We start from the raw sequence: 16743 nt of genomic DNA, 5'->3' as shown, positions 1-16743 counted from the left end.
GTCTTCAAAGCTACTGACCTGGTAAGGAGGAGGAGTTAACGTAGTGTTTTCTAAGAATTTTYGATAGTATGCAGAGAGAATAGCATAAAGCTGGCATGCCAGAGATGGAGAGAGAGTAGTGTTGAAAGGGATGTATTAAGGCTTGCAAAGAAAGGTTGTATGTGGGGTTTAAAGAAATGTGCCAATTCATGATCATTTTATTGGCTTGTATGATACTTATCCCTGGGGGACAAAGGTTTGAAAATGCTGCGGAGGTTAACTGCTCCAGCCGTTTGTGCAGGCCTTGAAATACAAACAGGCCCATGAGCTGATCCGGAGGTAGGAGTACTAAGATACTGCTGTGTCCGCTCTGTCTTTCTCCATTACAAAACTATCAAAATTCTTCAATAGTCCTGTGTTACAAGTAATGAATGCTAGTTTAAACTGTATAGAAAGACTGATCTGTGCTAATACAGAGTTGAGCCTCAGGTTTTGCAGAGTATAAGCTTATGTTCGTTTCTGATACTACTACTACTAGCGGAGGATAATACTGCTAATGGAGTGTCACACCTCTGGTGTGATAAACTTGCTTTCGTTGCTCTTTTCTAGTCACTTTTTTGATTTGTATAGTCCCAAGAATTAAGGATAATCTAATTGCTGTTTCTTTSACTTCAAAAAGCTTAATGCTGTCTTCTGAAGATGCTGGATTATTACATTTAAAAAWTTACAGAACTATAAAAAGTAAATGTTCTCAACTCAGATTTTGACTATCTTTGGTAAAATTTTGAATGGTGATTTCTTTGTAACTTCAAATTTGTATTTTTCTACTGTGTATAGTTTTGACAAGGTCTTTCACTAAAAAAAATTACTAAGTTTGTGCATAAGGGCAAGGGGTCTCAAATCTCCAGTACTGTGGCATATGCATGTAGCAGGCAAAATTACCAAATGATTTGTGTATGCATTGCAAATCTGATACTAAATTCATTACATRGAATATAAACATACCAACTGTGAACTTTTTTTGCCCTGATTTGTTTTAGTTCCCTTGTTATGCTAACATTTCAGGCAGAAGTAAAAATTTCTTAATAGAACAGTATCCTTAATTGATAACACAATGTAATCTTGTAACAGTCTCGTCAGTGGCCTAGCTCACAATGGTTTAGTATGGCTGGTCAATGAGGCAAGAAAAATCTTGATGACTGATTTCTAGTGTTAAGCATCTAAACTGTGAAGGGGAAAATATTGAGCTTTGAGCCCAAAAGGATGTTGAGGGGTGTAGATGAGTGAAGCGCCTAATGATTAGATGCAGCTGGTAGATGAGAGAAATGCTCAAGAGTGCTTGCTGAATAGTCCATGTAAGCTAGATGAATATTAGTTCTGAGGGTGTGGGTGGGCTGTCACAAGTGGCATTGTACAAGCTTGATTTTATATTTTGAAAGTTAGAAAGGTTGCACTTGAAACAATTTCTTAAGTTGAGAATTATGCAAGAAAAAAGCATAAAAATACTAATGATGGCACATAGGAAGTATAAAATACCAGTTCAAAGCTATTATGAAATGTAATTGAAGGGAAAGTGCAATTAAAAGACAAAAATGTTTCCTACAGTAACTTGTTAGGCTGTGGTCATTTTTTAAACAAAAAAACATTAAGTCCATAGGTGGTGTCTTCATCAGTCAGCATAACCAACACTATGTAAACTAACTTGCTGGAAAACGTAATGTAGGATAGCAATGGGTAAAAAGAGCTAGTATTATGGCTGGTATCATTTAAGTGTGTGCTTGAGTATCCATAAGTTGTTGTAGTTGCTGACTGCACTCACCTGTAAAAAAATAACTACTTTTGTAGGTGGTGGTAAAACTGATGCTCATGTTTGTGTTCTCGTTAGTAATTTCTAATTCATTCTGCTTGGTTTTCAAAGGAAAGGAAGGAGAAAAAAACAAAAAGAATGTAACCAGTATTTCAGTTAAGCTTGGCTCTTGTCCAAATGTTATTTATGACCTCAGATATATTTTGTGCTGTCTTCTGATGTTAGAGCTGTGCATGTGTGACTCAGAGTAGTATCTAGTACTGTCTGAACCTATAATCATATCATCAGTATGATAAAACCCAGTACTGTTATATCCCAGTGCTTGACTTTTGCACCATCTTCACAGAAATAGAGGATGATCGACATCTGAGGAATATAATTTGGAATAAACACATCCTTTCTGATGAAAAAGAGAAGGGATTGTTTCTAGCCACTCCATGGTTTACAGCTAGATTTTAATGTTACGGACAGTTCCATTCACCTCCTTTTATTTTTCTAGGCTAATAATTAAGAGCCCTGTAGGCAATGAGTTCTGGGAAAAGAAGAGGGGAGGACCCACAACTTCTTTGCCTCCCTTCCCCTCCCCACCCCGAGGAAGCACTTACTTTAAAAGGCCACAGAATAAGGAGAGGGAAGGGGGTAGAATGGCTCACGTACCAAACAAGGTATTGGCCTAATCCTGCTGGAAGTACTGGCCTTAGTTTAAAMTATATATTATCTCAGTTCTGAACATGAAAGCAGCTCTTCAATCTSTGTGGTGACAATACACTTTCTTTGGATGAACAGGAATGTAATGATGCTAAAGCAATCTACTTGAAAAATACATAAAGTGAAAACAGCAACTTCCTCAACAAAATTTAATTTTAAAAAGTGGCATCTTAACCTTCCCCCCCCCTCCCGAATTCTACAATACTGATTTAGATCTTATTCCCCTGAAGATGGCAAAACTAATCAGGCATGTTGAAACACCAGCAAATTGAGGCAAAGTTCGTTCATAGTTTCTAGGGAACTTTTTCTAATTTAGTTTTTTTTTTTTTTGCTTTTCTTAAACTTTCAGCAGCAAACTTACCTYGGCGTCATATAAGGTGTCTTTTTTTTAACAGTTGTGTTTTGTAAACTCTTAGTAGATACGCAAAGTGACTCACTTAATAYGGTCGTGGGAGGTTTTTTTCTTACGTGGCAAGTGTGCAGTTAAGTAGTCTRTTAACAAAATACAGACTCGCTCCAGAGCGAGGGCAACGCGCCGCCCCGGCGGAGCAGCCGCGGCTGCCGCGCCGCCTCCCGCCCGGAACCGCAGCGGCGGGCGCCGTTTCCCGGCGGGCGGAGGGCGGCGCGGCACCGGAAGCGGAAGCGGCCGTCTCCAGGGCGCGCCGTTGCTAGGGTGCCGGCGAGGAAGGAAGCGGCGGAGGCCGCGGGCCGCGCCGGGCCATGGCGTCGCTGGGGCTGAGCGAGCGGGAGCAAGCCGGCTGCCGCGAGCTCCTGGAGTTTCTCGAGACTGAGGAACTGATGGCGCTGACCGACACCATCACCCACCGCCTGGTGCACCCCGAGAGCCGCCAAGGTGCGCGGGGCGGGGCCGTTGGCGGCGGCGCTCGCAGCCCGCGGCCCTTCCCCTGCTCCTTCTCCTTCCCGGCCCTGCGCCCGCCGCGGGCGGCATCAGGCCGCCGTTAAAGCGGTGCGAGCTGCCCCTGAGGCCGCCGGCGAGGTTGGCGCAGCGCTACTTCCCCTCGGCGTTCACAGCTTTGTGTAAAAGCTCAGCGTCCGCTGCTTSCTGTCTCTATCTCCGCCCTCAGTTTGACTTACCTCAGAGGGTAAAGTGCAGGTCGAGTCCTGAGCTTCCTTGTTTGTAGAGCGGGGCACCGCCTCCCCCCCACCCCCGGCCTCTASGGGTGCTGAGTCCTGTGTCATAAGACTTAAATTGGCGTGTCTGTTACTCGAGGCCGCTCAGCATATCGCCGTGACATACACTCATCCAAAAACCTTGAATATGTTTCATATGGGGCGCAACTCGGACTTGCAGCATTTGCTAAATGCRCTCCTTTGAAAGTTCCTGCACTAAATAGCTCTGCTTCTTGCTTTTTAAATCTGCTTCTTGTAGTGCTTTARAATAAGCTAGCAGATGTATTTACTTTCTACCCCAATTAGTAGTTTCTTGATGTTTAAGCCTATAGTTTCTATTGCTGAAATGTTAGGCACCTGGTTTCCGTTCGAATGCAAACTAGCTACCAGAACTACTTCAAAACTGAGTTTCATCTTAATGTACTTCCTAATTTTGCTACAGAACCTTGCGTTTGAAGATTTTTCACGGTTACCTTTCAGCGCACTGTCTTCCCCCCTGCTCTGCATGGTGTTTSCTTATGAACCTGGGAGTTTTCATGCGGTTTTTGTGGAAAATGAATGGATTTGATTCTATTTCCATCAATCTACAGAAGTCTGGATGGACGAATAACTATGTGTTGTCTAAAATCTGACAAGTTTTGTTTCTAAAATTTTTGTTTGGCATACAAGAAATCAGACTGTTACCTTAATTATCTCCTATCTGCATGTCTGTCAATTTTCTGTTCACAGCAAACATAAAAGATCTCACATATTTTCCAAAATAACAATACGCTTTCTGTCTGAAGTGACACAAACTACCCATTTGATTTGAAAATTAAGATTAAAATTCCATGTTCAGAAGGACCATAAAAATGTGTCCAATTCTTCTTTTTCTTTATAGTCTTGTCTTTGAGATGACAAGCCTATTTTGAAATGTCTAGAGGTTTTCAGATGAAGAAAACAAGCTTAGATTTGCTTTTACTCTAAGGTAACTAAAATAGGAAGCCATGAAAAATTTTGTGTTAAAACCAAATCAATTTATTTTGAAGTTAAGACCTAACTGCTTGCCAGGGAATATGGGTACAAGTGTATTGTGTACAAGACTCTTTTTTCTTCTTGAAGTGCTTGGCRTTTCTAAGCAGCTTGAAAATTTCAACCCGTTTGGATAATATTAATTTCATTTGGCAGAAAAGTTGGAATGCTATCATCAATCTCAAATAATAAATAATCTTCTCTGAACAGTCGTTAATAGTGGTAGTAGGGACTTCTGCTAGGTTTTCAGTACCAAGAATATCATTTTTTWAAAATGTTTCAAAGGCTTTAATCATCTCCTGTACCTAATTCAAGTTAGAAATAGTTAGATCAGACTTTAATTTACAATACTCTTTTAATTCTTTGCATTTCACTAARTCTTGTGCAGCATCAGGAGGCATTAGTCAGAAGTTTAAGAAATGRTATAAGTTTGGATATGACTCATGAGAGAAGCAGCTGCTAACTATAATTTCTTTGCTTGCAGAAGCCATTCATGCAATTTTGGTTTACAGTCAAAGTGCAGAAGAACTTTTGAAACGAAGGAAAATCTATCGAGAAATAATTTTTAAGTATTTGGCAATGCAAGGAATTCCAGTACCTCCTTCCTCAGAGAAACATCAACTTATTGATCGTGCAAAACAATACTGGAATGGGCAGCTCACAGCAAGATCCTCAAAATCCAGGGACAAAAAACCACACACGGTGGTGAGTGCTACTTTCTGAAACACCTGAGAATRTTCAGTGTTTTGCAGGCTAATCTGTGTGATAAATATTGCTCTTTAGGAAGATGCTAAATCTCAGTGCCACTATTCAGGAGCTTATTATGCCAAGGCATTACTGCAGAACAGTCTTCTGCTCTGCGTGGTAAAGTGTATAGCACACTTGAACTCTTGATGTGTGGGGCCTTCTTCAGGCTTTTAAGTTGTACTGTAAGTTAAAATCAAAGGCGTCAGTTTTCTGCTAGAGACAGTGCAATCAAAATAACACTTTCTGTAAACCATTTTCATTCTTATTCCTTGTAGGTAATATAGTGAAGAATAGATTTTTAAAATTTTTTATGGAATTGAAAGGTCAAGTTTGTAGCAGTACTGGTTTCATGCCATTTCCTACCCAGTCTTTGCTTAAAGCAACAAATGGATGTGTTTTGGCAATTATGGGTTATTTTGAAATTATGACATTTAGGGAAATCAAAGTTATGACAGTTAGGGAAATTTTAGTGGTGTAATGAACTTTTAGTGTTTTATTARTCTTGGATCTTCACCATATGACTCTCAATAGCCACTTCAGCTTTTTGGTGTGTTGTGCCTCTGAGACATAAATAGSCAACAGCCCCACCAACTGGCCTGTCAGAGCTTTGCAGCTATTACGCTGTTGCATAACTATTGCAYTGAGCTTTCTCAGGTATTAACTGAGACACATGAGGATTGAGTGACTTAGCTAGAAGTTGGCTTTAAATTATTTTGATGTATACTTTGAGGGAAAAACAAACAAAAAATTGCTCTTACAYGAACAGTTCTCAATATTATCCTGTGTTGAAGTTCTGAGATGAAAGGTAAGTAAATTAAGTTTTCTAAAGATTTTGAAATGCATTCATAAGGAATAAGTTCAGCTGTCTTACTTATCTCATATGTATTTCTTTGCTTTTATTTTCCATTAACCCTTTGTGGCCCTCTCCATTTTGAAAAAATAGGTAGTGTAAACCCACTTACCAGCACGGATGTATATTTGTTCTGCACTATAATTCATAATTCTGTGTAGAAGTCTCCACCTTTGTAGTAGTTGATTCCAGAAGTAGACTTCGATGGTTGCAAACATGACRTTGTTTGATTTGCTTCTGAAAGTCTTGTTGTAACAAATATTGATGATACCTATAAAAAAAAAAAGACAGCACATCTAATTTTTGTTCAAAAAGCATTTCACTATACAGCTGGAGGTCAAGTAATTATATGTGGGARTGTTTGAATGAATGGTGGGTCTTAAGTAACTTAAGTCTTATCTACTGTAAGAGAAATGGAAGGATAAACAAAGTATGTATGTAGGAAATAAATAGACTCATAAAACTGTTACTTGAGCGTCAAGTGCATGCATGCTTTTCAYGTGATGACACTTCCTTTGTTAGAAAGAAATGTCCTCTAAGCCAAGTTTATTTTTAAAAGCAAGTTGAAAGCCTTTCTCAAATATTTAAGTGCTAATCAACTTGTTTCCTGAATATTTTTTCATAATTTTTGCCATTCTTCAACTTTTAGTTGTACACATAACAAGAATACAACTGCTAATTCAATTCAAGAATTCAAATCAAGAATATATTTTTTATTTGAGCTTGACTCATAATAAATAGTTTTAAAAAATTCTTATTTTTTACTTTATTGCAATACATATTTAATAACAAGACCTTCTTTGGATGGTTTGCCATCTTTGCCTGGTATATATTTAATAACATGGTCATTAATCCCTCACTGCTCTTGCTACTTGCGGTGAATTTGGCTTCAAAATTTTACACCCTTCACTCTCGGTTGCTAGTCTTAGCTGCACAGCGTTAACCTTAAACATTATTCTGAAGTATTTCCTATCCCTGTATCTTAGATGTATTATGTAGGCGTGTTTGTGTCATTTTCTGTAAAACAAGAAAACGGGCATTAGTGGCTTTCCCCCTTATCTCGAGGCAATTAGTGGGAGATCTGTTTCAAACAATTTCATGCTTTCTTTTGTGGGCCCATTCTTTTCCAAGGCTCCTAGACAAGAATCTTTGATTGAGGCTTTTCAGCTTGTTCTTTGAAGGTTTTGCTGACTAACAGCAACGTTTACTTTGTAAAATCCTTTTCAGCAGATTCAGTGTTGAAGGAAGGATTTTATGATGATCTGAATGAAGTTTTTTTTTTWTTATTCTCGGAGTAAGTTTATGCTCCTTTGTGAAAATGTCTGCAACCCTCCCATTCCACCATATTGCCTGTATTTTTTTAAAAAGATCAGTTGTTCAATTAGAAAAGCAGCTGAGATTGCCCATTTTTTCAGTGGCAGAGATAACATTAGCTGTAATTTTATTTGATTTGGGCACTTCTAGATATATGGTGACAACTTACAAACRTCACTCATGAAAGTGACCAAACATCTTTAGGATAATTTCAGCAGTTTTACCACCAAACTGAGATAAATTCGAGCACATGATCTAATGGTGAGAAAGGTCTGGAACACAGTAATTCTGTAAGTTTCAATTCTTCCTGGATTAGTTCTACATTTTGTTAGCGTATTCCRCTGACATGGGTAAAATATCTAGGTAAAATGGAAATATCCTGTCAGCTTCAGGTGTTAGGATATGCATATTCTAAAGATGACTTTCCGATAAGTACTATTTATTATTCCTAGCTATATGAGGGTACAGAGAACAACACAATTTGCAAGTTCAAAAGACAGAAAAGAGGTTGAGGGTAACATGAAAYGGGGAAAATGTCAGAATAATTGCTTAATTATAAATACTTTTAAGTAAATTGATGTGTCTTGATATAGGATTACTTTTTAAGGTTGGGTCTGTATCTTTCTGTTTTTTCTGTAACCTTCTTTGGGGATTGTAAAGGCTAGTGAAAAGTTCCTTATAAAACCTTTTTTATGCAGCAGATATTTTGTYCCTCAGTGTGAGAATCCTGACTTTGTGGAAATTGTTCAAAAACCTCCCCCGTTGCTTTTTGTTAGAACCAGACTTTGCTCTCCGAAGAGAAATTGCAGCTTGAGATAAAAATGCAGTACCATTCTAACTTCAGTTTAAAAAGCCAACTCTTAATACCCTAGATGTTGAGATTATGATTGAATTAAAAACAGAGAGATTTTGCTTTGTTATTTTTCTTCAGATATTTAATCCCCAAAATTTTGACTTGAAGAACTCTTAGAATGTTTAAAATAAGAATTTAAAATAATTTAATCTATTGTAAATGGCAAACTCGGATGTTAAGGCTAAATAATTCTAAAAACAATAATTTGTTTGATTGCAGAGTCATGAGAAGAGCCAAAAGCTACCAAGTGATGATATTCATGATCTAGGAGAAGAGTTCTGTCAATGGTTCTTTGAACTCCTGAACTCTCAACATCCCTTGAATGTACAGTCTGGAGAAACATGGGGACCACAGCATTTCTGGGAGGATGCCAAAATGAAGTTCTGTTACAACACAATAGAAAAAAACATGGAAGAATATGTTGGTGCAGAAATGGTGAGCCTTCGCTTGCTCTCGCTGGTTAAAGAAGAATGCCTTCTATTGAATCCCAATTTGAATGCTGATGGACTGAAATGCACAATGTCTCGACATGGGTTAGTGCTGGTAGCAGTGGCTGGTACGGTACATAGAGGCAACACTTGTTTGGGTGTCTTTGAACAAATTTTTGGACTCATCCGCTGTCCAGTCAGAGAGAACACCTGGAAAATAAAATTTGTGAATCTTAAAATAGTTGGACAGAATGCTCTGGAGCCTGGGAAACTAAGCGAAAAGCCGTCCATAAAATACGAATCAAACCAACTGCAGGCATTGTATGATGGCAAAGAACTGAGTCTGATGGAACCTCAGAAATTCTGAACAGTTTCTTCAGAATCGAGAGACTGCAGGGAAAAAACACAGGGCACTTGTAGTGCAACCTTAAATATTGAAATGATTGCAGCCGTGTGATGTTGTCTCTTTCTTGAGTCAGATTTACTAACTGGATGGCAGRCTGAGATACCAAGTATAAAATGTTAATAGTATTTTGGGCACCTTTCCACAGCTAACAGACACTTCAGAATGTTTCTTTAATTTTTGTAACTGTATTTAGGAATGGAATTACTTCGGTTAATCTTGATTATAAAACATGGTTATGTTTAAATATGCCACAGCAGCAATATATGGTGAACCTGAGAACTTAGGGTGCATGAGTTGTAGGTTGCTTCTCTTCAGGTCACCAGTTTAAACTCTTATCTGAGTGGTAACAGAAGGTCTGTTTTTGTGAAATTGGGATTATTGAGTGTCTTTAATGGACTACTAAATCCCAAGAGAACCAGCTGTCATTCTGGGAGGTTTTGGAGAGAACAGAAACACACAAAATAGCATGAATGGAGACTACTTCTATTTATGTTCTAAATGTGGTTCCTTTACTGAACAATAGGAGTAGCTTAATGTGACAATGTAGGGTAGTTAGCACTGTTGAAGCCTTTTTCTTTTTGAATTAATAGCTTCCCTTTCTTTTGCCTTACAGTATCAACTTCCAGTCAATTCAGACAAACTCTGTTCTTTTAGCTACATCCCCAAKCAGGCAAATTTGAAGTGGTTGCCCAGGCATTCTTTTCTAGCACTAGATCAAGTAGTTGACTTCAGAACTTACTGCAGCACTGTGGGAAACAAATGTTTTGATAATTATTTTGTAGACAGTTGCAAGAGAGTTTCTAATATAATTGTTGTGATTCTTGTGTATTTTCTCTAAGAGTTTTATCTGGTCATAGCTGTAATAAACTACATTAACTAGAAGTCAATTTGGTAATACTGGCAAGTTACAACTAGAGCTGATTTAAAAAAATGTCATTAGTGAAATTAATGTTGTTATGGAACTTGAGTACTTTTAAAAAGTCTCTTTTTATAAGTGTTTAAAGAAGTGGGATTTCTTTGTTTTTTCCGGTGGCTTGCTTGGGTTATTTGATTTTTGTTTTGTTTTAATTATACAGCTTCACCAGTACAAGCTTTGAAAATGGGAACATTTCCCATATCAAATACAAAAGACCTGTTTCCATACTGTATTTGTAAAAGAAGAAGACAATATTGGTAAAATTGTGGGTGAATGAGGGGAAATAAGAAGATTCAAATATATATCCTGAAATGTCCAGARGTGAATTTTTTAATGAACAGTCTGAATCTCAAGTTCTCTTTGACAATTTTTTAAATAATTTATTTTCTAAACAAAAGTTTACATTCTGAGTTAGAATGTTCTTTCCTGATAAACTRTTGAGGTATGACTTTGTCAGCTGTGTAATAAACACAGAAGAAGCAATTTCCTTGTGTGCGCTGAAAATTGTGTTCCTYTTAATCTGAAGACAAAGGCCTTAAATGAGCACCTTTTCAATATTCAGTATGTAAGTCTTTAATTAAAAGTAAATATATTGTCTTTTACACAACTGGACTTTGTMACTGACACAGCAATGGTTACTGTGGATGTGTTGAGTATGAACATGACTAAGTGTAGTTTTCATTATTGCTTTAAGGTGGTCCGGTGTGAACTATCCCATTCCTCCTCTTAGGTGTGCGGACTGCTCCTAAGGACAACTAACTGATCAACAGAAGCCTTTCAGGCTGCTTAGCTCCCCCAAAAGGCTGGTCACACACGTGTTTGTGCCACCTTAAGAAACAGAGATAAGAATTTTCCATTTTGTGAAATTCTATGGGATTAAACAAGTTATCAAACAACTACATTCAAAGAGTTTGTGCCTGATAACTTTAAAATAATTTATGTGGGAAGCATTTTGGTAAATCTGCTTTTTACTAAAGCTCATACGTAATGAAAGTGTGCAATTTTTCTTATGTTAAACTGCAACAGCCTTGTGACCTCTGACTATGCAGATCTCCATTCTGTTGCAGAGCTAAGTAGGTGCTGCCTGATTTACTGATAACCTGTTGGTGCAGTTGCTGTGCTTACAGTGTTGATAAGGCTGGTAAGAACCTGCAAATGTTAATCTGTGCTCAGTAACTGTTGAATGATAACTGCACTTTGCTATAGCTAGTTTTAGTCAGTGCTTCTGAGTTACTATAAATTGCAGTTATCATGCAGCAGCTGATCTGCAGTTATTCCAGGCAGCTGYTGCAAAATGTAGGAAACAGTACAGTGCCTGTTTTTTACATTCTCACCCCTGAATATTTGTAGACACTGACATCAACTGATGCYGAATAATTGTAGTTTTGCAGTTGTTAACTGGTATGACTTTCTACCCTGTGATACTCCTTCCTCTTTTTCTCACAGGCGTGTATTCCCTCTTTCCCTGCATTCACATCTCTTCTGATGCTTTTTTTTTTTTTTTTTTTAACCTTTTCCAATTTGGAAAAAAAAAGAGTCCAAGTTATATAATGATTCTTCAGACTCTCCATCTTGCAAGGAGGCAGGACTGTGTTTAGAAAGCTGCTGCCCAGCCAGTCAGCACTGGCTGACCCTTTTGCACGCTGTTTGTGTGGAAGGCAGAGAGGTGGTGAGGCCTCTGCTCCTTGGTGTTTTGTTTACTTAGAAGCATGCTTGCTTTGGGCCAGGTGAGCTTGCGATACCATGTTTGTACTACAGCATCATAGGATGTCACAGTCTTTTTTTTCTGGTGATCAGATGATTGTTGATAATTCATATCCTTAGTGAAGGTTCAAAATTCATATTTCAAGTAGTTGTCATCTTTGAAACTTTTTAAGAGTAGAAAYAAACTAACTGCAGAGCAAATTTGAGAAGCTGCTTATAGTTTAACCTTGACTTAGAGGGGAAAAAAATAGGACTTGTTTAAATGGAACATGATTGAAAAACTTCAAATAAATTATTTGAAGTGATTTCATCACTCCCTGTAGGTTCGGCTGTTCCTAGCTGAAGTAATTTTTAACTGGTTTACCCTTGGAAATAATGATCACTTTAGTTTGGGATTTCAAACAATTAAATGAATGTGTTTAAAACTATTTTCATCAATTTCCCTGTGTATATCTATTTAGTCAAGGCCCAAGACAACTGTTTACATTTAGTAACAATTTGTTATCATCCCTATCACTGCTACTGAAGTTGAAAAGCTAGGTTTTTCCTAGATCTCTCTCTCTGAAACATAGTTTGATGATAAGTAAAATACTGAATTGCAATAAAATAAGTGAGACWTGCTGAATTGTGCAAACGTTCAACAATGGAAATCATTACTTTCTCTTGTAATCCAGCACACTATATATATGTGTGTGTGTGTGTATAAAAATATATACTTTTAATCTTTAAAGTAGTAAGCTTGAATGTCTTTRAAGCAATATATGAGCAGAACTTCTGTGATTATGTAAATCAGCTACCTTGCTGTAGGTTATGCAGCATTGGCTCAGTTGTGTATACTCTTCATATACAGAAAAGTGATCAGGAAGAGACCTTGCACAAATTATTAAACAATTTCTGACTTGTCACTGTAGTTTGTGGTCTAAATATCCACCAGAGTTGAGTTACATATTATTTTATCAAGCTTGTAATAACAAGAGAAATTCATATTTTGTTTGGATGCTCACTTCCTTTATGTTTAAGTGCATTTAGGAATTTGTAAAAGGTGTCTAATATTCTTCATGTGTGTCCTACTTGTCAGTAATCTGAAGAGGAAATCTTAAGATTGCTGAATAGTCTTCATCAAAATATTTACTAGGTTGTATTTTCCCTCTCAAAAATTGAAAAGATAGATTAAAAAACGCCTATGCAGACTGCAGAGTCTTCCCCCCCACACACATTTTTTTAATGTTTCATAACACACAAACGATAAAGCAAGTTACCAGTTTGACTCATTTCCTATGTTCTTTTCCACAAACTTAAAAACAAAAGCCCCAATGCTTATTTCAGGAGCTATTTAAAAAGATGTGGATTTTTCTTTACTACTGATAAGACTGCTGCAGAAATTGCCACATCTCAGATTAACCCTAGTTTACTGATTCACAAATTAATTGTAATGTACTCTGGTGGTGCCTGCAAGAGTAGCTCACTTGTTAAACCACTGAATTGAAGGAAAGCATTTTCTTTGGAGTTTTGATACTCTTATTTTTCTCAACTAAAATATTTGCAAAATACAGGAGTATGGTACTCTGGCTGCAAAGTACCAACAGTCTTTTTCAGGTATCTAGTAGAAGATCAGTGGGATAGAAATAACAATTTCCCTGCTAAACACTGTATGAAAGTGTAGGACTTCAGTTTTGTAAGGCTCTGGATGCCTTCAGAAACACGTAGATCTCCTRTTTAGGAGTTGTTATTATTGAAATGGAAAGTTAACAGCAGTTAGACAGAAAATGCTCTAAGCACACTTGGAGTAAGGGGTGTGGTGCTGAGGGTAGTAGGATCTCTGCAGATCAGAAGTTGAAGTAAAGGATAGTGTGGGAGGTGGTACAAGGCAGATATCTGCAGGGAAAAAAATCAGCTCTGCTAACCAATCTTCTGATCAGTTGTTTGACAAGATTATTTTTTCAAAACAGGATGTAGGAAGTTGTCTCAATGCAATACACCCCCGTAAGTGTGTATTTGACCCTTTTTCAAATGGTGCAAATTTGTCTGTTTGTTTGTAACATTTAGTGACCTTTTCTTTGGCGGTTGAAACAAATTGCATAAGCCAAATGCTGCTTGTAGTGGTCTGTGGCTGAAAACAGGTTTAGTCTGAATGATACAATTGTTTAGGGAGCAACAAAGCTGAAGAGTGGAGTGGTCTGAAGAATGAGAAGAGATGAATGTTTGCTTGAAATACCGAATTTCCTCTGCTTCCCAATTATTTTGTAGAAATGGCACATACTTTTGACAAATTACTTTTAAAGATTAAAAGTGCTTATTAGACTAAAATCTAAAGATGGAAAAGTAATACCATGTTGTTGGTGGTTATTTTCTGTAATGCATGCTCAGATTTGAAAATCAGTGTTGCAGTACTTGCAAGAGCTGGACAAATGACACATGCAGTTAAGTAAAGCATTTCAGGTGAGGAAATTTGGGATTTTTTCATTGTTCTGCTTTTATTTTTTCCTATTCTGATTATATTCATTTTGGCCAGAAGTTTTCTGTGTTCTCTTGTCAGTAGGCACTTCTACTTCCTTTACATACCTTGCTGTTTCTTGCAAGCCCTTACCCATCCTGATAACTTGTTCTTTTTCCTCTGAGCATTTGAGAATGCTAAGTTATGCAAGATGATCAATAGAGAAATGTAGGTCTTCAGTACCCAGAGAACAAAAATCATAGAGCATGTCCTTTAGCTCATACTATGTACTTGAATGTTCAACAAATTTTATTTCAAGACTTAATGCTGATTCAAAGTTTCTTTTTTTTTTCTTTTCAGGAAACAAAGTAGAAACACTAAGTTAAATGTATTGTTTATTCCACAGCTTGAAACTAACAGATACTGCTGTAAACAACTGCTTTTTTAGAAGTATCATGTTCTAAGATGCAGGTGCTCATTTTGAGTCTAGTGTATTCACCAACCCAGCATATACAGCTGTCCTACACTCTGTATGATGTATGATGTACTTATAGGGCAGTTGACAACACAAATGCTAGTAACAGTGGGGGCTATAGTAGCTAGAGACGGAAAAGATGTAAAATCATTTTTGCCTTCCCATCAGTAAAGATGCTGATAAAAGATAGGTAAGTAAAGCTATTTCTATGGCCCCGTATCCAAGAAGGATGGAGGAAAAGAGGCCAGCTGTGACCACAGCAGTTCTTGTTGGAGCACTTCATTAACCAAAGCAGGGAAAGCATTTAACAGCAGGATTTTATTTATCCTGACAAAATCTCCATTGCTATTAAAATAATTAATCTGGTATTTTGAGTTTCAATCCATGACTGATGTGAATTTGTGTCTCTCTGGAAAGGTTAATTGGAATGTCCGTTGTGTAAGTAAACCCAGATTACCCAGCGGTGAGTTACTTCAWGCCAATGAATTGCAAAGACATCCCTTTTCCAACTCGTTTTCAGATGTTAGTACTAGAAAAGCTTGACCTCACGTAACTGTAGGGGGAATGCCTGTGCTATAACCACCTAGTGCCTACACTCCAGGAAATCCAGCAGCTTGATTTTGTAGGGCTTCTCTCAATAGGCATAATAACATTTTGGTGACACCTGGTGGCAGATTCATTGCTTGTCAGTACACTTATTAAATCCCTGCACCGATAAAAGGACATACCCCGAAGGGATCCTCAGGAGAAAGGAAATGAACTCCCTCCTGGAGGGGAGTACTTTTTTTTTTATCCCTTTTGTTGTTGGCAGTTTAAGCGCCTGGCTTTGCCTGCGGCTCTGTCACCTTGGTCAAAGGCAAGACCTGAAGACCACCCCTGAAGACCATCGGCTGCCATTGAGGAGACCATAAGGCTGTTCTAAAGATTTSTCATTCTTTCAGCCCATCAGCGGTGCCAAGCTGTGATAGTCAAGAAACTCGTGTTTCTAAGGTTGTAGAGGGAATCGTTACTGTGACAATTACAGGAAGGCTGCCTGGAAACAAAATTTCAGCGGAGTTGTTAGCAAATACATTTGGAGGCAGTTCTCCTATTTGCTTCAGAATATCGTACTTGAAGGGCTGGGATCTTGAAGGCAGTACAGTTGCTAGACCTCAATACTGCTTGTGACTCCAAATTTGGAGGAGGATCGCTCTCATTCAGAGGCAGTCCATGGGTTACACTGTATATAAGAAGCATTCCTTCTACTTTTTTAGATTATTCAGTGCTTACTGAAAATGTCCCAAACCCCAGCCAATTAAATATGCTAGAACTTACATTTGAAGTGTACACTCCTAAAAGAGAAATTGGACGTGCCTGGCCCATCGCATCTTATATAGAGAAAAATGAGAAGTAAGAGTTTATGTTGCACTGACAAACTTACAAAGGAAATGAAAATACATGATTTAGTGAGCTTATTGCCAGTAAGGATTGCCCTTTCAAGGCCTCTTTAGAGACATGAGCACTGCATAAGTTTTGTAATATTCTCATTTGTGTGGTAAGGTAAGGATTCAAGCTGTATTGGCTTCAGTTGTTAAACCGTGGTAAAAAAGCCACCAGAAACTGAGTAATAGTTATTAGTTGTTAGAGCAGCTATAGYTGTTTTTTAATACAGGCAGTTGGAAGTCACCTGTCAGTTCGCCAGATTTCATGTAGTTCTAAAAGAGAGGGAGAATGATCTACGGATCGAAGATGCCTTGACTGTGTCCTTTTGTGTGGTTAGCTCTGCTCGGAAAGAGCAGGGACAGGTAATTTCTGCATGCCTATGTGTTATCTGCACTGTGAGAGCAYGCTTGCAGGGGGAGTAACAATGTTATATGTGCAGCAGTAAATCACTCATGCAAAAACCTAGCCAAARTTTCTCATTGAGATTTGGGGTTGGCACCTTGCCAGCATTTCCMGTAGGAGACTAGTGAGAGTGAAAAAAAATCACAATTTTTAATA

General features: G+C 37.9%; 1 protein-coding gene across 1 annotated transcript; it reads left to right on the top strand.

Annotated features, from left to right (window-relative positions):
- The first annotated feature begins 3152 nt into the window (after nt 1-3152).
- Nucleotides 3153-10633, top strand: CUNH3orf38 (chromosome unknown C3orf38 homolog). Its single transcript, XM_085304913.1, has 3 exons — nt 3153-3347; nt 5121-5341; nt 8620-10633. Exons 1-3 carry the CDS (start codon nt 3215-3217, stop codon nt 9193-9195), a joined length of 930 nt encoding a protein of 309 aa, XP_085161039.1. The 5' UTR covers nt 3153-3214; the 3' UTR covers nt 9196-10633.
- Nucleotides 10634-16743: the final 6110 nt, after the last annotated feature.

The sequence above is a fragment of the Rhea americana genome, unplaced genomic scaffold (assembly GCF_003343005.1).
Source record: "Rhea americana isolate MKP2758 unplaced genomic scaffold, rheAme1 scaffold_213, whole genome shotgun sequence".
NCBI classification, from domain to species: Eukaryota; Metazoa; Chordata; class Aves; order Rheiformes; family Rheidae; genus Rhea; species Rhea americana.
The sequence above is the reverse complement of the archived record's forward strand: the minus strand, read 5'-3'. Positions and strand labels throughout refer to the sequence as shown.